General features: G+C 48.1%; 1 protein-coding gene across 3 annotated transcripts in view; it reads right to left on the bottom strand.

The window, feature by feature from the left end:
* Window positions 1-26737, bottom strand: part of LOC142585669 (uncharacterized) — an 81253-nt gene that overhangs the window by 17691 nt on the left and 36825 nt on the right. For 2 of the 3 annotated variants that reach the window (XM_075696603.1, XM_075696602.1), the window contains exons 2-8: window positions 24749-24820; window positions 15483-15899; window positions 12607-13642; window positions 10879-10958; window positions 8081-8410; window positions 1348-4062; window positions 497-595 (exon numbers count right to left, since the gene is read on the bottom strand). In XM_075696603.1, coding sequence (XP_075552718.1) covers window positions 497-595; window positions 1348-4062; window positions 8081-8410; window positions 10879-10958; window positions 12607-13642; window positions 15483-15899; window positions 24749-24820 — 4749 coding nt within the window. The remainder of the gene's footprint in view (window positions 1-496; window positions 596-1347; window positions 4063-8080; window positions 8411-10878; window positions 10959-12606; window positions 13643-15482; window positions 15900-24748; window positions 24821-26737) is intronic. The other variant, XM_075696605.1, reaches the window with a different exon arrangement.

Here is a 26737-nt window from a genome sequence, read left to right on the forward strand (position 1 = left end):
CTTTAACGACAAAAAGATCTACATCTTTGCCGCTAAGTGCGCTCCTTTATATCCTGATAAACCTACCAGCGCTCGTTGACACGGGAGCGCACTGCACAAACTAGCGGGACGTTTAAGTGCGGCTAATGCGTGTGTGGCTAATACCAGCAGAAAGAAAATCAATGTTTCGCTGTATACTTCGTATAATAAATACCTTGTTTCATTTGCTGGAACCTCAAGCCGGTAATTAGAGGGTGACCTCTTGTTTCGAAGGTATCGCTCTTTCTAAGCACGCGCAATGGCGGCATACCGAACGTTCCTTGGTATATACCATTATTTTGAGCTCCATGTCTTAAAAACATTTGCCCAAGGTAACTGCAAGGAGCTTATAAAAATAACTTTCCAAGAGTTTCTATGCCGAAGGCAGGCTATATTTGCTTCAGACTTATATGGCCGCATTGTAGTCGATGCTACCGTGCTCAATATTGCAACCGGCCCAAAATCGAGAGTATTATACCTGGATATCTTGTGGGTTCTTGTCAGCTATCAAGTCGTCAGCGACGGCAGTTCGTCCAAGCGGCACCCTCTCTACATTCAGAAGAACGGGCTGGGCCGTCTGGAAAATTGAAACATTGTTGGAGTTTTCTCCGTTTATGATACATTTCTCCGTCACTGTATCATAAAGTGAACTCACTGGAATACAAAGCTGGACCCACAGTCCCGTTGACGAATATATAGTAACTATCATTTGGACAAAATCGTCCACTGCACCTAAAGCGTAGATGCAGCATGAGAGAGCCTTTAGCGATTGAGATTTGATATGACTGTCAATTCGGCTAATTTATCGCGCATGAATCTTGAGCCGTGAGGTCCTGGTTAAGCAGCGCTGCCCGCCGCCCACCTAGCTGAGTGCTACAGCACAGGCTAGAATACGAATTAGTGACGTAGTGTTGCGTTAAAACATGTGGACATAAAGATATAACAGACAAGCAAAGCACGTATACAAAATAAAGAAAAATCAGGCATACATTAGAAAAAAATATCGTGATACCCTGATGTTAAAATGCGTAGAATAACGTGACGACATTTACAAAAAGTCACACAGCACTTTACAGGTTTTTTTTTGCCATCTAGCATTTCTGCCATCTAGCATTTCTTTTTTCGTTCGAGAAATGCACTTGAGATAGAGAAGTAAACTCGTATTTGTATGAAGGTACAATAATTTCCGCAAAGTCAAATATTATGCCCCGCTTGAATAGGGATGCTGATGACATTGTACGACTGCACTAATCAAGAATTTAAGGTTTATGAAGCGAGAAGGCTGGGTATTAGGCTCGTAGAGCTGTGAATTAAACAAAAGGTGCTCACCCGAACTGGCTGACGCACAGGACCCCTTCGAGGGATTAGGACTGCAGGGCCTTCGTCAGCTCCATTTGCAACACCAGTCGGCCGGCTCGTCGGCAAAAGTTGTCTCGTTGTATCTTCCGGCGCCCCGAGGGAACCGCCTTGCCGGCCACTATTCAAGCTGCCGTCTACAGGAACACCTTGCAGAGCGAGTCCCTCCACTCGCGCAGGTCCACTACCGGGCTCACGCACTGAATCGAAAACCTCTGGTCTACGCTGGATGACCCCCTGCCGAGCAATGGCCAATGGGATGCGCGTGTCTACAAAATTAAAAGGTCCTGGCACGGCATTAGGTGCTCTCCTGTCCAGTTCCTCGGTGACGCGTGCATTGCCCTCAAGGAGTGGCTTTCGCAACAGGTTAGCGGTCTCCGGTCCTGGTGCACTCACAGGCGTTTCCGGCTCAACTTGGCCTTGTCCTTGCTTGCCTGTGTCGTCGGGTGAACCCTTGAAGGTTTTCCTTCTTCCAGCGCTCAGCGGCGGGCGACTAGGAACTAGGGGCGACTTCTTAGCGTCTGAAAAGGTGAACGATGCTGGTGGTGGGCTGTTATCGTTTACAAACTTCGGCTCGGTAGCCACGTCAGGACCCGCGTCCTCCCTTCCCGAGGCGACGTCTCTCCCAGGCCCTTTTCCTGCACCTAATTGAAACCGCCTCGAGTCGACGAAACCAAATTGTGGTGGTGCGGCTCGGACATTTCCCAGCCCTCCGGCACGGGGTTGGACGAATCCGACTGTTGGTTGTCCAATGCGAGACGCGCCTTGACTCTGAGGGGAACTAAAGGGCACCCGACCATTAAACGAGTTCCCGGGGCTGTCTGGACCATCCTGAGGAGAAAGTACGGCTTTTCGGTGTAGTGGTGGTGGGGGGAAAACAATCCGGCTTTCTGGCTGTTGCTGTATCCGAGTTTGTACTCTCGGTGGTCGTTGAGAAGGAACGAGGGAATTTGGATTTCTCGCACCACTCAATCTTTGTCCAAATCGTAGCGTTTGCTGCGGCAGCGTTGGTTGGAACGGTTGTTGTCCAAAGGGTTGTCCAAAGTTTCGATTGAAAGGGTCTTGAGCATTTCTCAAATCGTTTATGCCGCGGCTCGGACCATTTGGAAACCTCAGGAAGTTTCCGTCTTGAGGTCGCGTGGGAAACGGACTAGCTTTGCCGGTGCTTGGCCCACCGAAGCCTTGCACGGGACCGGGGCCACGAGGATCGAATTGCTCATTGAAAGAACCGGGAAATGCTCCAATGCCCGTTCGAAAGACTCCATTGTTGTCCAATGCTCGTCTTCCTTCAACGGGGCTCCCAGCACCAAGTTCAGGAGCAGACCTTTCCGGAATATCAGATTCACCAGTACTAGGACCAAGTCCGTTTTTGTTGACTCCAATGGTTCCATCCAGTACGCCTGTAGCAGGTCGATTTTGATCAATAAGCACTGGAATAACTTTCTTGTCTTTGTCTAGGAATGGGCGTTGGAATTCCTTGCTGTCCTTGTCAACCTTTTCTGGAACGCTACGGTCAGGAGAGGGGAGAACTCCGGAAAACGGATTCCTGTAATTCAAAAATTCTTCATCAACATTGACTGGCGCTTCAACCTTTCTTTTATCAGTTTCCGCTCCTCCACTGGAACTGCCACCTTCCTGTCTGCGCGTCTTTATACATTCAGGTCTTCTCACAAGACCGTCAGGAGATGGTTGTCTTGGGTCCGAGAATCTTGGGTCATCGTCATCGCAAAGTAAATCTCGATGCTCTGGCACTATCGGTTGGTGAATTACGGGTTTTTTGTCTCCTCCATCTGCGGCGTCGTTAGCTTTATTCGCAATGTCTAAATCTTTCTCGTAAAACGGTAGCAGATCGTCCAGGAAGTCAAGGTTGCCTCCAGGCTGTGATGATGCAGAACCAGATGGCTTCTGTTTTCGCTTCAGCTCCAGAAGGTCTGGACGCTCGTCTCTGATCAAGCCTTCGAAAGCGCCACCGAAGTCTTCTTCATTGCCCTTTGGTGTGCCTAGTCTTCTCGGAAAAGTCGCCTGCTGGGGCGCTTCGCTGTACAAGACACGGTTCGCGTTACCTCTGCTTGGCAACGGGGGCCGAGGCATACGCCTGTTAGCCAGAAACGGTATTCTCTCAGGGCTGCCGGGAAATCCCGTTTGTTTAAACGGGTCACCAAACTGCTGGTTTTCCGGAGGTGCTAACGTGCCGGGCAATGCACTACCGTTGAAATGGTGAACTTGCGGGCCCTGTGGGCCGTAACTGACGACTTCCATGCTAACTAAAGAGGGAGGGTTAAGTCCGGGAGGATGTCCAACCGGTCGACCCCGGGTTCCGGCAGGAGTGCGATCGAACAGCCGATTAGCGAAATGGTTCCGAGGGTTGGGCATGTTGGCCACATTGGCTACAGCAGGTACGGGTGGCACGGGCCTTCCATGTGCGAATGGAGAGAAAGGCTGTTGCGGCCTTCCAGCGTACCGGTCTTGCTGTCCGGATGGAGGCTGCCGACCACCGACAGAAAATGTGTTGCGGTACGGGTAGTTGCCGGAGAAACCACCAGGAGAGTTCGACCCGCCGAAGCCTGGGGTCTGCTGCGGAGACTTGAAACCATCGATGCGCTGTGGGTCCCTGCCATCAAATGAAGTAGTAGGGCTGCCTGATCCAGAAAAGCTCTGTGGCACGAAGACGGGCTCCCTGTGGCCACCCTGCGTGAAACAAAATACATCTATTTGTAGGAAGTGACTTTTGAACTTCTCAATGCTTCTACGCAACAGCGAATGGTGTACTCACAAAGGCACTGCTATAAAGATATGTTGCTTCCAATACGTCCTGAATGAGCCCTAATGTTTCGCTGCGTTTTCAGGCTTTTCTGACTCACTTATAGCATTATTGCAATTGAGCTATCAACTTCTATCATAAGAAACAAAGTTATCTGTGAGGTACACAGCATGATACACTTATGTTGGAACAAGACATGTTCAAGGTATTTTTGAGTTTTCTAGCCATTCGTATGGAAACGTTACGTTAATGTACATCAAATGGACTCAAGCAAACACCCTGATTATTATGAATTTCATGAAGTGCGATTATTATAAATTTCAACTGAAACTATGTGGTAACGACACGAAGAATGAGTGACGACTACTTCCCCAACTTCTCAATGCCTCTGATCTTCAATACTGTGAAGTCAATTTTAAGCAGCATCTTTTGAAGTGCCCCATTGCACGTTGCTAGTTCCTTCAGTGGGAATTTCGTTTCTAATACTGGATAGTCTAAAGCTACTGCCCATGTTTCTTATTTTTCTTTTAGTTCTGAATATATCTATTTTTTTCCAACCTTCTCAGAGGAAATTCAGCCTGTTATTTCGAACTTCAAACCAACTAACCCACGGCTTGGCAATATCCACAGCAAACGTATTAAAATTGGTATCTTTTTTATTTCCCCAGTCTTAAGTTGCATTTTCAATAGTATTTTTTTTAAGCAGGCATATTTTCTAAAAAGGTTTCAAGCCGCAAAAGTAATTCCTGCACTCCATAGTTAAAAAAGGCCATTTAAATAACATGGGCAATTACAGACCAATTTCTGTGCTACCGTTCATGGTTAACGTAATTGAAAAACTACTTGAGGTCACGCTTTCACAGTACCTAAAAAAGGTTAACTTACGAACACCTAATCAGCTTGGATTTAGGCCGGGTCTTTCAACGGATTTAGCGAATGCTTGTTTCATTGATAAAGCTAAATGCTGCATTGACAATGGTAATATTTCTGGTTTACTTTTTAATGACTTTTCCAAAGATTTTCAGTGCATTGACCATAATATTCTATTTTAGTAGTTTGAGTGGCGTGGTATAACAGCCTTCAAGCCTCACGTCACTAACAAGCTTTCTATTTAACAGGCCCCAAATAGTATTTGTTAATACCTTCACCTCCCATGCTGCAGCTGTTAAGAGGAAGCTTTAGCTCGAGTGCTCCTATCTAAATACATGTAAAATGAGAATTTGTTTTTCTCGTCAACCACTGCACCAAATTTGACGAGGTTTCTTGCATTGAAAAGAAAAACGTAAACTCTAGTGACTGTTTGTTTCTAATTTTTCACTTAGGCCCTCAATTTTTTAGTAAAAATCGGCAAAAATCGAAAAATTTCAGAAAACGAAACTATCAAGTTTACAACATTGTAACTCAACAATGAAAAAGGATAATACAATTCTGTGAATTGCATCTAATACACACATGAATATAAAAAGAATTTAGTAATATGGAAATACAGATTTTGCAGAACCCTTGTAACCAACGTAACAAATTCACGTAAGATGTAAAATGACATATCGAATTTGTCCGCTTTGAATGATCTACTGAATACCGTTTACAGAACCGCGATATCTGTTCTTGATGCAGAACTATGGATTTGGAACCTTCGTCCTTCTATTTTTTTCAACCGGTCGAATATTTGAAAACCTTTTTAACAAAAGTCAGGTCCTAAATCGAAATTCCGCTTGCAACAGTCACTAGAATTTAACTTTCTCTTTCAGATGCAACAAGTTTCATTAAAATCGGTCGATGGTTTATCTCAGGAAAAGTTTTTGCGTTTTACATGTATTTGAATTGACCGCATCGGAGTTGGGCCCGAGCTGAAGCTTTCTCTTAACAAAGGGATGTGCCAAGGTTCGATCCTGGGTCTTTGATTATTTTTATTGTGCTTAAGTGATCTGCCACCTCGTCTATTGCATTATTCGTGTATTCTTTATTCCGGCGACACTACACTTCTTTTGTGGCTCTCTTTCATCACAACAGTTATGTCACACTTGCAAAAAAACCTGATTTCGCTCCATCAATGGATTGTGTAAAATTGCGTGCATATAAATGCTTCTAATAGTAGCCGTACAATCTTCCATTTCCTGAAAAATAAAAACAGACGTCACTGAGACGCTTCACGTAAATGAACAATAAATACAAATACAGGGACAATAATTATATTTAGGCAGGGTGTCGGAGCGAAATGTTTTTCGTTCTCTCGTTAGTTTCGCTCCGCTAAGATAAAGTTCAGTTCTGGTTCTACTCCGCAACGAGAAAAAGAGACGATCCGCAACGTTTGTAACGGTTCTGGTTCGCATGCGAAAATTTTAGAAGCAAAGTAACGATAAAAATATAGTATATATGTTTCTCAATAGGAGAATTACGAAGTCTGAGATCATGCTCAGTGCGTTGAGTCAAAACACTGAGCATGATCTCAAAAGCAGCACGTCATCGAGCGCACGCGCCGAAATGCGATAGCGTTGTTCCCATAAAACGAACTTAAACGAATGATGAAATTTCGGTAGCAAAACGTTGTACCCGTAGAAAACGAAACAATAAGCTAATCAGCGCGCCAGCTCTGGGTTTCGCTACGGTGTCGTTCTCCTAGTGCGCCGAGCGGCAAGTTTAGATTAGTGGAGCGCTCGATCGGCTATCGCTCGCGTTATGCCTGCCTGAGGTGCGCGTTACGCTGACGTTGCCCGACATATCGGTTGTTTCGGATTACCGACTTTCCCCTTGAACCGGAACCTGATAAAAAAATCTTTCGGTTTCACTCCGAAACAAAATAATAAATAATGTTTCGGTTGCGTTATCGTTCCCGTCAAAAATATCGTTTTTTTTTCGTTTTTGTTTTCAATCCGTTCCGATACACTGTTCTTGGGTGCCATTGTCGACTCTCACTTAAAACTTGACGATCATGCTACATCTGTTAGAAAGGCTTCCTTTGAGATAAGAGCCCTTCTCAAAGCTAGATAATTTTTCACGGCGTACACCCTCGCCGTGTTATATTGTGCTCTTGTGCACAGCCGCGTTAATTATTAGTATCATATATTACGGAAATTGGTATTTTACTCGCACCTGGCCTTTATATAAATTAGAAAAACAAGCAGTTCAAATCCTTAATTACGGGTCCTGGCTGTCATCGCCTTTTCCTATTTTTTTGCGTCAACCTAAAATTTTGCCGCTACCCAAAATATATCTCTACGACTCATGGTATACTATTACTTAAACTTTGACAACGCCTACTTACTTTCCATATTATTCCAACTGACTTACGTCATAATCCTAACAATACTAGCTTTTTTGCGAAGCACAATCTTTTGCAAAAGATAAATACTAATGGTATACAAACAGTATTTTTTTTCTTCTATAACCTCTTGGAATTCTATAGGCACTAATGTGAAAGAAGCTAAATCTATTAAATTGTTTAAGACTAAATTGAAATCACCTTATTTCATGTATAGTTCTTTCTCGTTTATTAACCTGTTATTTCTTGTTAATGTCTTATGTTATTCTTATTTGTATTTGCACACTTGCCAACATTTTATCGCTAATGTGCTGGTTTTATTTTCCTTTTTCATACTGAAAAGAGGTACCGCCTACGGTTCTCGAACCACAGGACCTCCTACTGTTCATGTAAACTTTGTAATATTTCACGAAATCTTCTCAAAGAAATCTAAATCTGAATCCTGAGTTCATAAAAATTTGTGATTACGCACACACACAACGGATTCACAGCTCATGCATATGACTCTTGCAAAACATTGCCGATGAAGACTTTTTGAGTACTTTGTTGCTGCTCCGTATTATTGCGAAATATTTCAAAGCCTCAACACAGTCCTGTTGTGTACTGCACGAGACAAAGTGTTTTTTTTTTATCCGGCAGTCTCTTGCGCTCTCTGCGCTCACAGAACTAAACTAAAGCAGTACCTCAAGAGGAGGAGGCTTGTAGGGTCTGAATGGGTCGTCACGACGGGTAGCTCCGAATCCCGGCCGCCGGAAAGGTCCCCGTGGAACGTTGCCCCGGTTGCCCGCAATACGGTTGCCCGGAACCGCAGGCTGGAAGGGCCTGCTGCCCGGGCGGAAGTCGATTGACTGAATTTTTCCGTTGTCCGCATGGATGGCATACGCGCCGTCTTCCTGGCCAGCCTCACCACGAGTCGAAGGACCGAAGGGAGTCGCCGGTCGTTGGTCTTCGTTCCTGAAGAGGAACGGCCTCCGAGGGTCGTTTGGTGCGAAGCCATCCTCGTTGCTCGAATCCTGATGAAAAAAAAGGAAATGAAAATGTTTTCAACTGCCTCGTGTTATCTGACAGGCAGCACAGTAAGGGCCGTCTAAAGTACGCCTTGATTATCTACTAGACGCCATCAACCCGCTGTTACGGTTGGCGTCTGGCACCACGTGCAGAAAGGAATTTCACCGGACTTTCTCTCGCCATGCCTCGTCAAAATGAGGCGTGACTTCTCCTACGGTTGGCGTCCAGCACCTCGTGCAGAAAGAACTTTCTCTCACCATGCCTCGTCGCAATGAGGCGTGACTTCTCCTGCTACGGTTGGCGTCCAGCACCTCGTGCAGAAAGGACTTTCTCTCACCCGACCTTCACCCACCATGCCTCGTCGGAATGAAGCGTGACTTCCTAATTCGTCATGACCATTTCGAGTGTCTGCCGGTCCGGCGGAAGCCCCGCAGTGTTTACAGGCCTCTTTTGCGTGTGTACGACTTTAGAGGGACCCTTTTCTCGAACGGTCAAATTCTACAGGAGAACTTCCACGAACCAGCAACGCGCAAAAGTGACGGACAAGCGTCTACAATTCCAGGAGGCTCGGTACCACCAGAGGCGTTGTATAACCGGAGGCGGGGCCCTCTTTCCGCCAAGCAGACTCTGTGCCGGTCACGTGACATCGACGGAAGCAAGATCCCTCCCACGATTGTAGAGAGCCTATTTAAGAAGCTCCGAAATGTACTTTTGATCACTTCATTCTCTTCTCACCATCTGTCATCATGATACCTTTCAATAAACCGTGCAAGTTTCGCACTAGAAATCGTCTCGTCCTCGCCCGGTCGCCATGGTCTACCGGATGCCTGCAGCACGCCGACAAAGCCACGCTACCCAATAGTAACGTCGGTCGAGCTTCGATAGGCAGGCGTCGCTACAACACGGCAGCAGTACGATACGCCACCCTGGAGTACGCAACACCGCGGAATGTGTTCTGTTGCAGCCGCGCAGCGTAAAATGCACGGTGCCAGACGTGGAACCCTATAACACACGATTGCGACAAGGTGCACTACTGAAACACAAAAAAGTGGGGTCTATAGCAGGCACGAAATGAACTGAAAGAACTGTATAAGTTGATTCCCAATTGAAAAACATGAAAAAGGAGGCAGACAAATTGACTGCCTCCGTGGCACGTTCATGATGAAAAAAGCGCTGCTAAACATGGAGTCTTAGCAAGAACGTAGTAGAAAGCGCTTGATGGTAAAAGCGCTAATAAAACGGAGAGTTTTCAAGACTGTGTTAGCAAGCAAACATAGTACTATAGTGCGTATAAACCAGTCTCAAAAACAAAACAGATTAGAAGTCCACGTTCAAGGAAGCCCACGGTTCCCTTACGTGTTCCGCACACGATATGAGATGCTAGTCGTAGTATATCGCAGACGACATTCTAGGTAAGAGTACGTTTTCTGTACACTCTGCGGTTCATGAAACAACTCAGTGTCGTGTCTTGTAAGGTACAGATCAACTGGATTAGATCGACACGATTAGAAGAAACACAGTATAATTTAATTCACCATGGTTATCCTTACATGGTTGTCAACTTCCATATACTCTTGGTCAGATATAGCGAATACGTAACTACCTAGTTGCCGTCTGGCTGTAGACACATTTGCAGCGGCTAATTTTCGCTGTATCTAGCGAACTGTCTACATTCCACACGCATTAGAACTGCAGCCCTTCAAAAGCACGCAGAAGAACAGACGCGAAGAAGACGACGGATGCGTCAAAGCTATTGTATAGACTAATTTTGATTACGTTAAGCTTTTATTTAGGCATTCCAAAAACGTTTCATCAGTCCTACATTCCCGATCACCGCTTTACGTTTATGGAAGTTCCCTTGGGTCCTTGGATGATTTCAGGTGGGACGAAAGACAAGAAGCGTTAAAACAATACGCGCTTCCTACAGCTCCCCACAAAAATATATCTCTATTTCATAATCAATTCTGCTATTCTGATATAAACCAATCTCGCGACTATATTACACTTGAGTACACTATGATTGAGAATTGCCATCTTCTTGAACACGCATTCATCCAACAAACCTATATTGTATTTGAGCTATCATGTAAAATCAGCAGTATTTGCCACGTAGTAGTATGTTTCATAAGTGTACGTCGGATATTCTAACCCCTTACATTTCAAAACGCAGTCAGTCTTGGAAGCTGTTTACAGGCCAGAGTACTTGTACCTAGAGTGTACCTCCCTTTCTTTGTTTAGCTTTATTTTTTATTTTGTTATTGCGTTGGAAGTGCGTAAGTGTTGGCGAGTGTCTCAATTGTCTGAGCTGTGATGGGCGCACATTACTCTTTTCATATAGGTCCCACGTATTGGCACATAGTAGGGTGCTCTATGAAATTTGCTGCCTCCTAACAGAGCTACCTGCTTAATTAACATACGCAAGTATGTTATTGTGCTTATCGAACGCACCACATGCGAATGAGATCATGCTTACAGCGCTGTTTCCGTCATCGACATCAGCTCCAATGACACCGCCTGCTCCAAGCGGAGATCCTTGGTTGCCCGTTTGACCACCTGAATCCAGAACGAAACATGGGGGATGTTTTCAGAGAGACAAAAAAGAAAGAAGGAAAAGAAAAAGAAAAGCTGCATTAGTTAGTTACGAAACATGCGTTCGAACACAAGAAGGGAAACGCTTTGTATTTATACGAGCAAAAAGGTGCTCATCCAATCGAGCCCCTACCCTACGCCCACCGATTACACAGACACAGCCAGAAGTTCGGACGTTGAGCAGGTTTTGAATTTCGTCACGCGATATCCACGTTCGGATGAGAGTTGTAGTTTTGTGCTACGCACGGGTGGATGACAGTTTATCCCTTTCAGGATGAGATGTCAGCAGCTTTTACGATCACTCTTGAGAATCTTGAACGACGAGTAGTGCTTCATATTGGAGAGGACCTCCACGAACTTTCGAACGAATTTCGATCAAGAGGTGCTATGATTCTTTCAATGATAACTTTCTTTTAAAAAGTTATATGCTTTCAGAGTGTAGCGGTTTTAGGTAAGAAAAACAACAACAATATTATAAGTGCATTATAATCACGCTTGCTGGTAATGAAGACGAACATTTCTCTCTGTGCCATGCAATTCGCACTAGCGCCGATTAATTATGGCTGGCACAAGTTTCTATCCCAGCTCTCGTATTTACGCTTAGTTACGTAACATTATATAAATGGCATCGTTAGCAAATGGCTCGGTATTCAGCGTGTACTGCGCCTTGCTGGGAACGTAACAAACGTCACACGTGCACTAGACGCGATAAAAAGTCTTAGGCTGGCACCCCAGAAGCGTGGAGAAAAAAAAAGCAAAAGAAAAAGGGAGCAGCGCACACGGAATTGTGACGTACTACATTCCTTTAAAGAGACACGCAAGGCGTCGGCTTTCACGCACAGAACGAGCAGGCCGACGAATTAAACCGTTATTGCGTCTCTTATCATCGTCCACGTGCTTCCGCAGCTCCTGCTATATCAAAGCACATCCGGTGCGCACCCCGTGTGAACGACGAGGTTTCAGATCGAGTTCTCCAAGTAATAACGACGTCAAGGACATCCGCCTGACTGTGTCTTCCATGCAGGCTCTCGAACACATGAACACCACGGTTTCTCAGCGCAGCTTTATAGGACTGGCACCGCATTCGAGGGTGGCAGAATGTTCTATCTGCGTGGCGCAGTCAGAATCAAGTTACATCCGAGTTGTTGAGCCATATGGCTCCTCAACAACTCAGCAAATATGGCTGAGTTTAAGTCTTTACAGAACGTGCATCGCAGTCTGGTAGGAGCGTTATACGGCTTATTACCATGATGTAAACATTTTGAATGTTTTTTAAACTTCGAGGCTAAAATGAACCACCGGCGCTGCTCACACCGCAAAAACGTCCCACTTTTTTCACGAAGGCCTCCAACACTATGATGGTGTTCTCTGCGACCAGCAATTTAGCAAAAGGGACGCCAATGTTGTGGGACTTTCCGTAACAGAGCGCTGAAAACTCCTCTTAGCATGTCAAGATAGGTAACGGCATTGTTGTCATCAAGTATTGCCTGAAAATTATGCTCATACGACGAAATTATTACGAAATTATTATGCAAAAATCTCCCACTTTTGCATTATAGGAAGTGGGAGATTAATATAGGAAGTCGGGGGGGGGGGGGGGTCAGGTTCTCACCTGCAAACGATGGTTGTGCAGGGCCCTGAAAGCGTTTATTGCCAGGTTCCTTGGCATCAAACTGGTTTACAGGAACTCTCGAAAAGCTGCCACCAGCACCAAAACGGGGACCTCCGAAGGGCGCTCTACCGCCAAAAGACGGTCTTGCTCCATCAGCCGGTCCCGCGAAGACGCCGGGCGCACCTGGAACCCCTGGTTGAACCGGTCCGGAGAATCCTGGCTGGGAACCATAGTCTACTCGCCCAGGGAACTTTCCAGAGCCTTGCGTGACACGCGTGAACAGCGGAGCCCCGAGCGTTGGGGGCTGATATTGCTGCCCGGCCCCCCCTTGGTAGGCTGGCCCGGACGACCCACTCTGTCCTGTACCGGAATCTCCGCGGAAGACACCCGGGTAGTTCGGAGTAGGCCTGTGGGGTCCGAAATGATGTGGTCCCGCACCTTGTGGAGTGCCTGCGTTGGGGAAAGCCGGCTTCGAGCCGAAACCCGAGATCCCCGAGCTACCGTCTTCAACCCCACCACCTTGACCTGAGGATGGGCCGAGATCTTGAGGCCCGGAAACGCCTGCTTTAGGTGCCACTTGGGACGGTGAAAATATGCCGCCGGTAGAACCAGCTGGTATCCTAAACGATCCATCGAACGAAGGGCGATATGGCCCACCACTCTGTGCAACGCCACCATCGAATTGCCCGAAAGCGTCTTTAGAAGGCACGTAGTTGATGTGAGGGCGAGGCCTGGGACCCGGAGCTGTACCAGGTCGTGATGGAACACGAGTCACCTGTACGGGGCCTACTGGCACAATTCCAGTAGGTGGAGATCCCGTGTGAATACCAGGCGGTGGCGGATTCAGGGAGTTGGTGTCCGAATCAAACCCGGGACGTCCCGGGTAGAGCTGATCTCCGTCAACCGGCTGGTCTAGGGTCAAGATCCGCGACGTCAGCAGTTCGGCGCCGGAGGGCCGTCTGGATGCGTTGGGTCGGTAACGTTCAGGGAGCACGTATCCAGGAGGCAGGCCGGTGGTCGTTTCAGGCACTTCGTTCTGCGTGAAGCAAAAAAAAGAAGAAAAAAACCACTTAAATAAAGAAATAAATAAGCAAAGAGAAAGAGTCCGATTCTGTAGAAGTTCTAATAGAGACTCCAGGAGGCTCCGGGATAGGTTTGCCGCACTGCTGTAAGATACACGTGCTTGAGCCGTATTAACCGCTTGTGACATTTGACACCGTACGCAAACGATTTTTCTTATACATGCTATAAAAGCACTTAGCTCGTTTATGAGCGCATATAAACATTTAATGTGTATGAACACATTAGTAAAAATGATGATGACGGCCCGTATGAAAATTGTTTTTTTTTTTAGTTGCGCCACGTGCCCATGGCCAGTGAGGGTTTCATTGTCAGCGTCAACGCCCACCGGTGCCCCACACATCTCAGAAGTCAAGCAAAATGAAGGATACTCCGTGTGGATTTTGCGGTCGCGCCGCCAGATGACGCAGTGTGTCCGGAAGGAAGCGCGAGAGGGGAACCCGACTGGAGTACACGGCTCATACACGACGCGTTTCGGCGGTGGCAATACGGTACACCGCTACATTGCTTTAATTAACGTCTAACGTCGACAGTCATCGTGAGACGGGTTTTCTTGTATGTACGCATTTACACATTGGCTTAACACAAGGATAGAGGATGTCGCAGTATAGGAGATTCTTGTTAGGGGATAAGACAACAAACCACAATGGAAGTGCGAACCGATAACTCTAAATGCCCGGAGAAATGTTTTCCAATAGAGCTGCTACGCTTTGTCCTCGTTATCCCTAGAACTCTTTTCATTTTTTTAGAGAACAAACAATCGCCTGATAACTTACAATGCGGTTCAGTTGACGTTCTTGGTGTAATTCAGCCATGCATAAGAGACTGTTAGTTGTGCGGCCTTTCATAATGAACGATACTGCATCCTTGCATCCAATCTTACATCATCCTGATGTGTTTACAACACGTTAGTGACAAGCATTTTGCGAGCTAGAGCTAAACGGGAGCTCTACAGCTAGGATGGGTTTTCTTTTTTTCAGGAAACCTACAACGTACACTGCGCTGAGGTGCTTTAAGAACTCTTTATTGCTTGTGCGAGTGTTCGGTGAACACGTCTTCTCAAATTTACCCTCCAGTAGTAGCAACAGCCAGCTCTTCTGGTTCAACTGCATTTCCTCTTACTTTCTATATTACGTTTGTGTCGGAAGACGTTGTCTCTCTTCACTAACAGTTATCTGTCAGACGCTTAAGCAGGCCGCGAAGTTAAATATTGTACACGTTTATACGAAAAGTTAACACGCCAAAAAACGTCAAGCTTAAGCTACAGTAAGCTAAGACGAATACAGTTTGACAGCGGCTGTCCCAGTACAATAAAGAATACGTGCTTGCATCACGACGCCCGTTTGGCTTGTTAGTTAACTTTCACATCTGGGATACATCTCAGTTTCGCTACGCTGAAAGCGTCTGGCAGCATAAGACCCACGCTCCTATCCGGTGGCTGATCTCACTGGTGCTGTCACGGCGGACGGAACCGAGCGAAACCTCTTTGGCTTTAAACGAGTCGTCTCGGGAAAAGTCGAAAAGGGACGGGCGGCGTGATGGACGTAGACACAACACACCACTCAGCCCTGAACTCGTTTTCCAGAATCCAGGATTTACCCCGATTCCCTCGCGCACACGAGGCTAGCCGCAGAGGCTTCCCGCCGCTCGCGCCGCACCGAAGAGGCATTTCGAATCGCCTTTCAAAGCGGCGCCCATCCGTTTACCATACGCTTGCATATCCTTCGCGCCGCGGCGAATTGCAGGCAAGCAGCCGCAACGTACATGACGCATACGCGAGACCAAAGCGCACTCACGGTCGTGCCCCCGGCAGCCGGTGACGTGGTCTTGACGGGCCGCGTTGTGGCTGCGCCGGGCAGGGGTGCGTCCCGCGTTCCGCCACCGCCGCCGCCGACAGGTCCACCCCCGACTGGTCCGCCGCCGACTGGTCCGCCGGAGGCCGTGGACACGATGGTGACGTCGGCCGGGTTGGACGTCTTGGTGCCTGGTTCGTTGGTCTCGACGCGGGCGCGGAACCCGTTCTCGTCGGCCTCGTAGAAGACGCGCCTGAGGTAGCCCTCCGGGCTGAAGATGGTGTACGAGCCGACCACGCGGCCGCTTTCGTCGGCCGACTCCTCGCGCGTGTGGCCGCCGCCGTCGTCGCCGTACGCCTCGTACTTGAAGCCGTACGGCATAGGAGAGTTGATGCTCTCGCGGAGATCCTCATGGGTGGGCTGCGCAGATGCAAATGAAGTCGCGCGTCAGGGTCTCAGTCGCTCGACCAAGGAAACGCGCAATGATGTTGCTGGTTATTTCCTGGCCCGTGATGGACACATTAACCCCGCTGAAACCGGTAATGCAGAACAGTAGCTAACAAAATAAATCTATCCGAACAAAAAAGAAAGAGATGAAAGAAATAAACAAACAAACACACGCGTTTTCAATACGTATAGGCAGTTTTTGAACGCACAGGCACAGGACAGTCTTTGCCACGAGTTCTGACGCCATGGCACTCATGCTCGAACTTTTTGTGACAGATTATATTGGAATTACTATAGAATATTGTCAGCTCCAAAGCCCCAAAGCTAACGAGGAGCATTGCATTTCATACTTTTGAACACTCATATATCAAGTGTTTGTGGTGTTCTAGTTTATTGTGTGGTTTCAAAATTTCTGACAGAGATTGAATGAAAGTAACCAGCGCAAAGTCCATGAAAACAACCACCTGGTGGACGAACGGCGCTGGCATTCTGCTCAATAGCGCACATTTATCTGCAGGAGAATATCATACAATCGGACGCGTGTATAATTTTCTTCCGGTGTTTTGCGGCACTTTGATTGGAGCAGAACGCAAAACCTGGAGCGAATAGAAAAACAAAATATTGCAGTAGTATAAATTATCCGGAGCCTTCCACGGCTGCTTCTCTTATCGTTCAACGGCAGGTTTCGAACTTAAATCTGATTTATCGAGCAGACGACAAACAAAATTAACAAGGATAGCATGTTGTCCTGCATGTAGAAGTGGTATACCAAGGTTACCTTCAGGGACTTTTTAGATGGAAGCAGTGTTTATAGGCGAGAAGACACGAAGAACAACCTGACACATACGAGCGCTGACTCACAAGTAAATTTAATACGGATACAAGTTGAAGTACAGAGCAGCACAACGCGGTGTCACATCAGGTCGAGTAACATCTGCAGCACAGCTCAGTAGTGTATAACCACTGGTGGGTGCGTGTCTCTCTTGGCATATCCTCATCCGGCCTGCAGCGCTGTTTCCATTACCCCGCCCAACTAGAAATCACCTCATAGCCCATGGCCTCGCATATCGCAGCTACAAAAGGCCACAAAAGCGCTGCTGCGATATTTGGAAGATACAGGATTGAGTCAGCGTCTGTGATCCGGACTGAGTGACTGAACGATATCGCCGGTGGACTTTCTCTTGTTTCTTTAATCTTTCCGTCCCCGTTTCCCTTTCTCCAGTGTAGGGTAGCCAACCGGGCTCAGTCCTGGTTAACCTCCCTACCTTTCAGTTATCATTTGCTCTCTCTCTCTCTCTCTCTCCCTTCTTTCTATTCCTCATTTCCCTTCCCCCAGCGCAGGGTAGCCACCCAGACTCTTGACATGGTTAACATCCCTGCATTCTTTTTATCTCTCTGTCTCCGCAATGCATGCCGCTTCTGCGGAGAACCCGGTTCCGTTAGAGGTTCGTTAGAGGTTTCGTTGCGGGCAGGCACCACTAAAACCTAGAAACCCTTATCACACTAACGAGCATTGGGAGAGAGCCTTAGATGGATAGCTCCGACCTCGAGAATTTGCAACGGTTGATCGCGAGGGCCCGGAACACGGCCCGAGCTCAAGGCATTCTGTAATGAGGACGCCTCTCCAAAGCTGCATTCACATAATAAATATGTTCATTATCTCTCCCATGAAAGCTCATTCAAAGCGATGAAATCAAAATGTGCTTACAAAAGCACAAACGAAATAAAACAGTGTAGAGATGTTAGATTCGGCTATTCACGGCAAACTAATTACGCGGCTGTCCGCAAATGTGCATGTTCAAAGTAATTTCCGCTCCCATGGCCTACATTAGCTGCGCGCGTCGGCACCACATCTCGTAGATTAGATCGGTCGATCTCGCCCGAAAGGGTGCAGGAAAAGCATTTGCAATGGCTCATCTTAGCGCACATCTCGTTTGTGGACTGGACAGTTGGCGTTTCCGAAGCCCAGTACATTTTTGTTGTTTTTGTGTGAACTATATACATGAGCAAAAGTGAAGCGCGAACAGACGTCCGCTATTCAGCCGTTAAACAAGAGTGTCAGGCTGTGGCCCGTGAGTCCGCGTCAAGCGACTGAAGCCTAGAAACGCAGGCAACATTGAAATGTCAATCCCTTAACTACAAGAGCATAGCTACAGCAGGAATAGGACAACCTAATGACACTTTCCTGTTTTAGTCTGCATCGCTTAACTGCGAAAGAAATAAAACGCGTAGTGGACGCCGAGGGTGTCCTAAATATTAAGAGTAAGTTTCTTTCTTTCTTTCCTTTCTCGCGACTGCGAACGGCAAAAGCAAAGCTCGCGCCTTACGGCCAAGGATATGCGCTTATCCGCACATACAGTCCTAAAGGATGTGTCGCCCGCCTACAGCAGTTTTACGTTGAGAACGCAGATAGAAAGCCGAGGAAATGCTGGCATGACACCCCGTCTCTGCCTCGGCGTGAATCTCGCACCCGGAACATATATACTTAAACAAGGTTACAGAATAAAACCACCTGCCGCCACAATTTACCGCAGCGCTCTCAGTTTTACACGCATATTCGGTGCTTCTTTTAGTGTCGGGCGCCCGAAAATAAACGAGTATATAAGTGGTTCTCGCTTTCAACTATACCCTTCTATTCCCGGCAGACACAAGGTAACGAGCCAACCGTGTAGACCGCAGCTGTCACGCGTGAATGAGATTGCGTGCCGCGATTAATTTCGCACTAATTGCGGCACATTCCCGGCTTCGTTCCCCCGCGGCGCTATACGTCTCTGCGACGCAGGCCTGATAACTAACGCCGTAGGCAAAAGGAGCCCGTCTTTTACCACGAGGCGAATCAGCTTTCCCGAAGCGTCGCGCTACAGCGCGACGAACCGAATCCAACGTCCTCTAATACCCTTTCTGCACCACCAGGTAAGAACGCAGATTCTGGCCAGAGAAGGTCGATTAGTAGGACGAGGTCACAACGGGTGATGAGAGAAAAATAGTAGGCCTCCACTATATAGCTATCCGGACCACCCGCGCGAAGCTACATAAAAGAAGGAAAAAAAGAAAAGACCACGTACCGCGCTGCACTGTTTTTAGGTCTGCTCGGCATCACTTAGTACAGAAGGGAGCACGGCGTCTTTCTGCTGTCGCTGCGACCGAGACGCCGCAGCGCATCCCCTCATTAATCACTCTCGCGGGACGTTTGCTGCATATGCAGGGTTCGGGGTCCACAAGCTCTGATGTGCTCGCGCCATGTACGCCGCATTAATTGAATGTCACCGCACGCCTCGCGCGGACGTCGATCAATCCACGTTCGGCGCCGAACGCGGGCCCCGAGACAGAGGGCGGCGCGGTACAGAAATAAAGAAAGAAATACGTTCGGAGCAAACGAGACAACGCGTACGTACACAAACACGCGCATACATAGACTAGGAGAAGACGTGGGAAGTGCGCGCAGAGCACGAAGAAGAAGAAAGTGTTTTTGCGCCGGCACCTGCTTTGACCCAGGCGACGCCGTCTCGCGACCTCGACCGAGCCGCGCAGGGAAGCCGAACGCGAGTACAGGGCGAACGGAGGTAGGAAGGAAGAAAAAAAGAAAAGAGGAAGGAAAACGTGAGAGCACCAGAAAAGTGGCTCTCACGCCAACTATACGCGCCGAACGTGAAACGGGAACGGCCGCCGCCGTGAATTAGCCCCAGCGCGCGCGTATAGTACGTATACTGAATGTATGTATGGCCGCGCGGAAGCGGGATGCGCGGGAACCGGGCCGCTGGATGCCACCGCCGGGTGCTCGTCCTTCCTACGTGGAACCAGGAGCAAGGGCTCGGCGCCCGCGAAGCCTTCGAAGCGGAAGGCAGCTGCGGGTTGGAGGCACGCGAAACAAGCTACCGTAAATAAGGCTGGCATCTCAGTGAGGTCGCACGTGGCTCCCCGAGACGGAAGCGCGCGACACTGAGCTTGGCGTTGTTTATGCATACTGCGCCCCCTCCCCCCCCCCCCCCCACACCAAACTTTGAGGAACGTACGAGTGCCCCTGAGTCCTGCGCCATATTCTCTCTCGGTCTGTTGCGGGGATACTACTTTCTCTGTGCGATGAATGGCTAAAGCAAGCGGAACCGGGTGTGACGAATGAAATGGCACATCTCTCATCAAATTTGTTTTGTTTTGTTTTCGTCTCTGGGCTCTTGAATACATTGATGGTGTTCCCGTCGTTCCAGACAGACGACCTGCTATACATTGCGTCGTGCGAAAAAATAAAGTATCACCGAGAGCACTCGGCAGGGAATACAGTCCTCGGCTGCCGTCGTTCTGCGTGTGTCTAACTCCTCGCTATAGAAAACTGTAGGAGGCGAGGTTGAGAGTTCGCCTCCCCAGAGTTTTACAGCATTTCATATGCAGTGGAAGTTTGCCGACTGGTCGTGACAAAGTGAGGTATACGGTTATGCACGCAATGGCTCCCTTTGCACTGACAACTGCTGTACACGGTCAGCCAATCAGGATTTGGAAAAAAGCGTACGAAGAAATAATCGCTGAGTAACGCTTTGTCCAACCTTGTTGCAGGGTGCTCAATGTAATTTCTCTCTCTCTCTCTCATCTCTCTCTCACTCTTTTTGCCTCTTTGATGTTAGTAATGAGCGAATAGTAAAGTAGACTTTGCCAACAGCACTGGGACGCTGTTATAAGCTCATTAACCGACGCTACATGTTGTAATTCGGTACTCTGTCGTTTTGATTATTGGAGGGCGAATTGAGAATAGAGGCGTACCGGAGCCACAAGCCGCGGCGTTCTCATCAGAAACTTTCGCTACCTTGTCAGCCCTGATATCGGCCTGCTGAGTCTTTACCACCACCGTGATGACCTCGGAAGCCGAATGCTTCTATAAGAGCCACTTATCCGGAGGCAACGTTCAGTGGATATACGCCGAACTGCAATTGAAGAAAGATGTCAAACGGTAATTTCACCTCTTACGCAAAGGGACCCCGAGGCGAGAGCGCATATACACACGAATGGGTGCTGCACACATCAGGGCGTGTGAAAGCTCTCGCAGCTCATCGCAGACGCCATATTTTTCGTACTTGTCCGCCCTATACTTCATGATTCGCTCCGCTGTCCAGCGCCGAATTTCGCTTTCGACACCACCGACGAGCGTTTAGCCCGTTGCGTCCCACTACGCCACAATGTACCGCCTTGCTCAGTCAGTGAACCGGAAGGGAAAACAGCTTGCTCGATTGATTTTTTCCCCTCCCCAGAACGAGCGCCTCAAAAGCTAAACGCTTCACAGAGGTTGACCCGATCGCGGGGGCACGGCACGAATAGGTAGATGAGTGCGGGTTCGTTCGACCCGTCCTCTCCGATAAGTATGCGCGTCGTGCATGGACGTATATGTGAACCCTTGCCGACGTTGAAGGCATGGACGCCGTGGACCAGCCTCTAATAACTGGGACGCGCTACACGGCAAACTTCGAGAGCCCGCCCTACACATCTCTCCCTCCCCCTCCCCCTTATCCTCTCTTTCTCCTCAGTCGACTCTCGATGGTGTGGCGGAGCGACGACATTGACCTGCCGCGTGCCGTGGTACACAGAACACAGAGCCGGGAAGCTCACGACGTTACCTTGGAGGACGAGTTTTTTTCTTTCTTTTTTTTTTGCGATGCGAGCGCCACGTTGTGGCAAAGCGCGCACTTCCCGTGGGAAGACGATTGTTCCAAGTAGATTGCACGGTGGAAGCGCTCGCACACACGCACATTGCGGTTAGAAGCGCCTCTGAAGCTGACGCCACGAGAGAAGGCGGTATCCCAGTTCCGTAATCGAAGGACCGGAGCGAGAAGGCTTCCATGCTAGCTAGCAAGCAGGCCGAGAGCAATAACCATGGCTCGTTCCATTAGCCGCACATCAATGAACAATCGCGCCCCGCGAAGCTTCGGCACTAAAAAATCGAGTGGCCACTCCTCTCTGTGGCAGCGAGTCTTCGTCGTTCTCACTCGAATCCAAACGCCCTTCGCAGTACGAACACCCTAGCTGAGTTCTTGACTGCTGATGCTACAGCGAAGAGCCTATAGATTGTAATCTGCAGGTTAAATGAACAATGAAGCGAATATCAATTAGGAATGCACGCTGTAGACAACGTCATGTAGGCTACCGAAGCACTCTGCGAGGTTTCAGAACTCTGTTTAAATAGACGAGTGGACCGATTCCATCGGCGCTCGTCTGAGATTCTAGCGCTGTGGGTTAATAACACACATACGTAGCTGATGCAATAATTATCATCGCTGACTGAGGCGAAATGTTGCGCAATCTTGTATCCATACATTTTAAGGCATTCTTGTAAATGTATGTGTTGCTCTCCCCATCGAAGAAGCTTACAGAAATAAACAAGTCACGGCACCGATCCATTGAAGCAGTGGCGGTTGCACGCTCATTGGACATTATGTGCAATATATATTCGCTGTCTTCCTCGTAGACCCGCCGTGGTTGCTCAGTGGCTATGGTGTTAGGCTGCTGAGCACGAGGTCGCGGGATCGAATCCCGGCCACGGCGGCCGCATTTCGATGGGGGCGAAATGCGAAAACACCCGTGTACTTAGATTTAGGTGCACGTTAAAGAACCCCAGGTGGTCAAAAGAGCACCTGGAGTCCCCCACTACGGCGTGCCTCATAATCAGAAAGTGGTTTTGGCACGTAAAACCCCATATATTATTATCTTTCTCGTAGCACGCTAGGCTTGCAACAGAATTGCTTCTGGCGCTCTGCAATTCGCGTCGCGTATTGCGTGCCCAACAAAAAGAACGTAAGTCACTGCGTTGATTTACGCGCACCCCATTATCAGCGAGGCGGCCATTCTTCCTACGCCACATACGAGCAACGTCTACCGGACTTTTTGTTTTCCCGACATTTTCACTCTAACGTCTTTATGTTATGCGAACATACGGGCGCTCTTTTGCCTTTTAAAGGGAAATCAGCCAGTCAGGGGAACTAAAGCTCGTTTTTCTGACGACTTCTCCATTCGTAACTCACGCTCTGATGGACTATTACAGCTGCGAAACGCTTGCTGTGTAGTTGATTTTGCCATGCCTCGGCCGTTCAGACAGGTAATTTCCCCGGCGCCGTCTTTCACCGACTATATCTTTAGGCCAGCTGCAGTACTGGAGAAGCATTTCTGCACGTTCGCGCGGAGCAGTGACTCACTCATAGAGAACTAAATGACGCGCTGCAGCGCGTCAGACGCCTGTACGTATACGCAGATTTCGCTGATCAAGAAAGTATAAATGAAAAAAAAAGCAGGAAAAAGAAAAAGAAAAAAGAAAGACACCTCGTGGGAGTGAAGAACGCCTGCGGAGCGTGCCACTCACGGACAGGTGAGTGGCCGGCACGGCTCGTGTATCAGATGCCGTTCGCCGTGATGGCACGGAGGTAAACAGCGCGGAATTGCCGCTTAAGCTGCCTACATCGCCCTCCTCCTCTTCCTCTGACACCCCTTAATTGAGCCCTCGCGTGATGCCACGTTTGTTCCGGCACGTCCTCAGAGGCACGATTGCGCCTTGCTCGCAGGCGTATACGCCGCTTTAAAAAAATAAGTTTCGACAACCGAGCCGCATCAAGTTTCGGAAGTGACGCAAGCTGGTGTCACGTGTTCGCAGCGGTAATTGAGGCGACATAGCCAGCTGGTAAGGCCTAAAACTTCTCGACCTGAGATCCTCGAGCACCTGAAAAGCCTTTTCTTGGATGTCTCTTCTGAGAGAATGAGAAAAAGTTGCGTTGGTTGGTCTCGTCATCATAAAAAAAAAATGTAATGCTTGTGGGATGTTTCCGCACTGTTGTCGATTCGTATGCTGGTTTCGTAAAATTGCGTCAGACCCTTACATCTTGTTCAAGTGACGCATTCCATTTTTTTCCCCGCAAAATAAGCGCGTACACAGAGAACTGAATACTTTAAAAAAAGAAAAATAAGGCGGGTTTCTAAATGTGAACACAAAGAAGGAGAAGGGATAAACACCCGAACTCTTCAGGATGAGGATGGCAAAATTAATTACCCTAAACAAATGAGCCTTTGCTGAATGCAGGTCCGTCCGGGTGACGAAGGCGCCAGTGTACTAGGACATGGGACAATTTTATTTTCAGCAATCACTTATCCCTGTGATAATCGCCCCGTGACTTTCTTCAACCGTCGTTTGCCGTGCTTTAGCTGTCTCAATGGCGAATGTTATTTTTGCACCTTTCTCAGCCAACATCCCAGAATAACTTAGGTGAACTTGGAGCACTGCATCGCGATGTTACGTATACGTCCAAACTCGGTTTCGTAGAACATTCCTGCTTTGCACAGTTAAAAGCAAGTTCATTCAACAAGTTCCGATTGGCTGCACTTTGAACATCTCGTATTAGGTTGAGTTACAATGCCGCATTGGTGCAGCGAAAGTATATATCAACAAAATAGACGCCGACCAAGGTGAAGAAATTATAAAAAACTTGAGGTTTCTGCCCTGACATGGAAACCATTTTCACAAGTAAGGGTAAACAAGGTGGGCGCAAGATTATATTCGGTTGAGCACATCACATACGGTGCGTGCGCAGATCGGGTTAAAATTTGCATTATATCTATTAAACACTTGCGCAGTTGTCTGGATACATATAGCGACTTAAAAAAGGCCCCGATACAAACTTCTTTCTGTTGCGAACACGCGTACCCTGTCCTTACATGTCTCGTCAAGTATTTTAATAATTTTTTCGTCTTGGTTACTGTCTTGATTTCTTCAATATTCTTCCAGAGCAGACGAAGTTTCACGAAACCGTCGACTCCAGTAATCAGTGTACATCAAAATTGCAGCGACGTGAACTCACCTGCGTAACGGTCTCTGAGAACCCTGTCGATAGCAGCGCTGCTGCAATGAGAAGCTGGTGCAGCCGAACCACCTGCGAAGGCGATACAGAAAATTCACGAATGTGTAAACGATAACATTTGACTTCTCGCAGGCGCGTCATGGAAGGCTGTTGCAATCGTGCGAAGTCTTTAAATGAGCACACCGTCTCTACTTACATGTAAAGTGGGCAATAGCAGGCGCGCAGTTTACCCTTACGCATCAACAATGCAAGAAAGAGATAAATGTTGACCTTGTACTCGCCTACAAAAAGTGGTATTTTGAAGGCGAGCCATCAAGAATTGTTGTACGAAGACTTGCAATCGTTCACTTGTGAAACGTTGCCTACTACGGGTGACATCTGAATCAATGAAACAAAACTCTTACTTCTTGTAACGAAGTAAGAACGATATCCTAATTATTTTTCATGTTAGTAATCCTGTGCTTGTCCTGCACATACCACGATGGTATTGCTAATTCGCTTGATTAATTCTTGTTTGTCGACAGAACAAGCCATACAAAAGGCGATAAATGGGAAGGGACCCATGACACAGCCAGCGTACATATGGCCCTAACAACGGCTCCAACCCCGTAGGTAACCTACGGGTAGGCATGACATCATAAGCAATTTAAGCAGTGATACGAATGGCGAACAGTCAAGAACAGTAATTTAATATCAGCTCATATAAAAGCAATTTGAATTCCGGCATAAGATCCACACGCACAAAAAGAGGTGCATAGCATCAGGCATATTTCGAAAATTCATGGAACGATCAGGACAATAAAACCGGTGCTACGGTCCTATCGGCGTTCTCACCATTTCAACTGTAACCCATTGTGTACACACAAATGCCTACAAAACAAAGGGCTAGCACTTATGTTAAGCTACGTAGCGCATTTCAAATATAAGCGGAAAATAAGAGCAGGAAGTGCACTGAGGAACAAGTTTGCCATTCCATGTCAAGTTATAGTTTCATTATAGCCAATAACTCATGTGAACGCCGTCTACCCCCTCGAAAGCGTAGCCTTATAGGTACACAGCCGCCTCCACCCGCAGACGGCGGTAAAGAACTAAGAGCTAGTCGCTAAATCCAGCACGGCTTCCGCCGACGTCATGGAGGCGCGGTTCTGAAGCGGCTCTTGACACGCCGTGAAGAGCGCGGGCAAACACGCAGAGTGCGCGGCGGTGGTGTGTGTGACGGGCAAGCGTACGCGCCACTCCTTCTTCGACGAGCCTGCGCACACAAATCCGCGTCAATCTTTCACCTCGGCCACCCCGTCGTTCATACAGCGCAGGGCGCGGCAGCGCATACGCGCATCGCGTCGTCCGAGTGCCTGGACAGCGACGCGATTGCCTCGAAGCGCGCGCCGACAAATTTAGACTGGCACGCGCGTTCGGGCCGGTTTGCGGTGCCGAGGAGAAATGTTGAGAGATGACCGCATCGCTCTCGCGTCGACGCAACGCGCCAGCGAGCAACGAGACCTGGTATAGAGACGTAGGCGGTTAAGGGAGTCATTACAAGGAAGGAATTAGCGCGAGCAGATAATGAAGCGAACAGCTGTTTCGCGCGAGCTGTCGCCCGCTGAGAGCTGGAAAACGGCCGACAAGATACAACGCACCGCTATGGCTTGAATTAGCTTCCAGTTGGAAGATGTAGCGTCTTAAACTGGAATCAACAGCGAGAGAGGAAGGAGATGCATGGCGATTAATAACATCTATAGTGAGCCAGAAACATACTGAAGGCCTCCGTCAGGCAGTGCGCCTTCTGGCCCACTTTCTAAAGAGATATACCGTATGCTCACATTTTGAATTAAGTTGACTTCCCCTCACTTCATACGCTACAACCACATTGTACCCTGCTCAGTGTGGAAGAAGAAGTGTAACTCTATAACCCAGAAGCATCTACAACGGCGGCACGCTCCAGAGTCTCTATTCGTCTAGCAACCAGTGCGCCATTGCGGTTCATAAAAG

Source organism: Dermacentor variabilis, chromosome 6, assembly GCF_050947875.1.
Source record: "Dermacentor variabilis isolate Ectoservices chromosome 6, ASM5094787v1, whole genome shotgun sequence".
Classification (NCBI taxonomy): Eukaryota; Metazoa; Arthropoda; class Arachnida; order Ixodida; family Ixodidae; genus Dermacentor; species Dermacentor variabilis.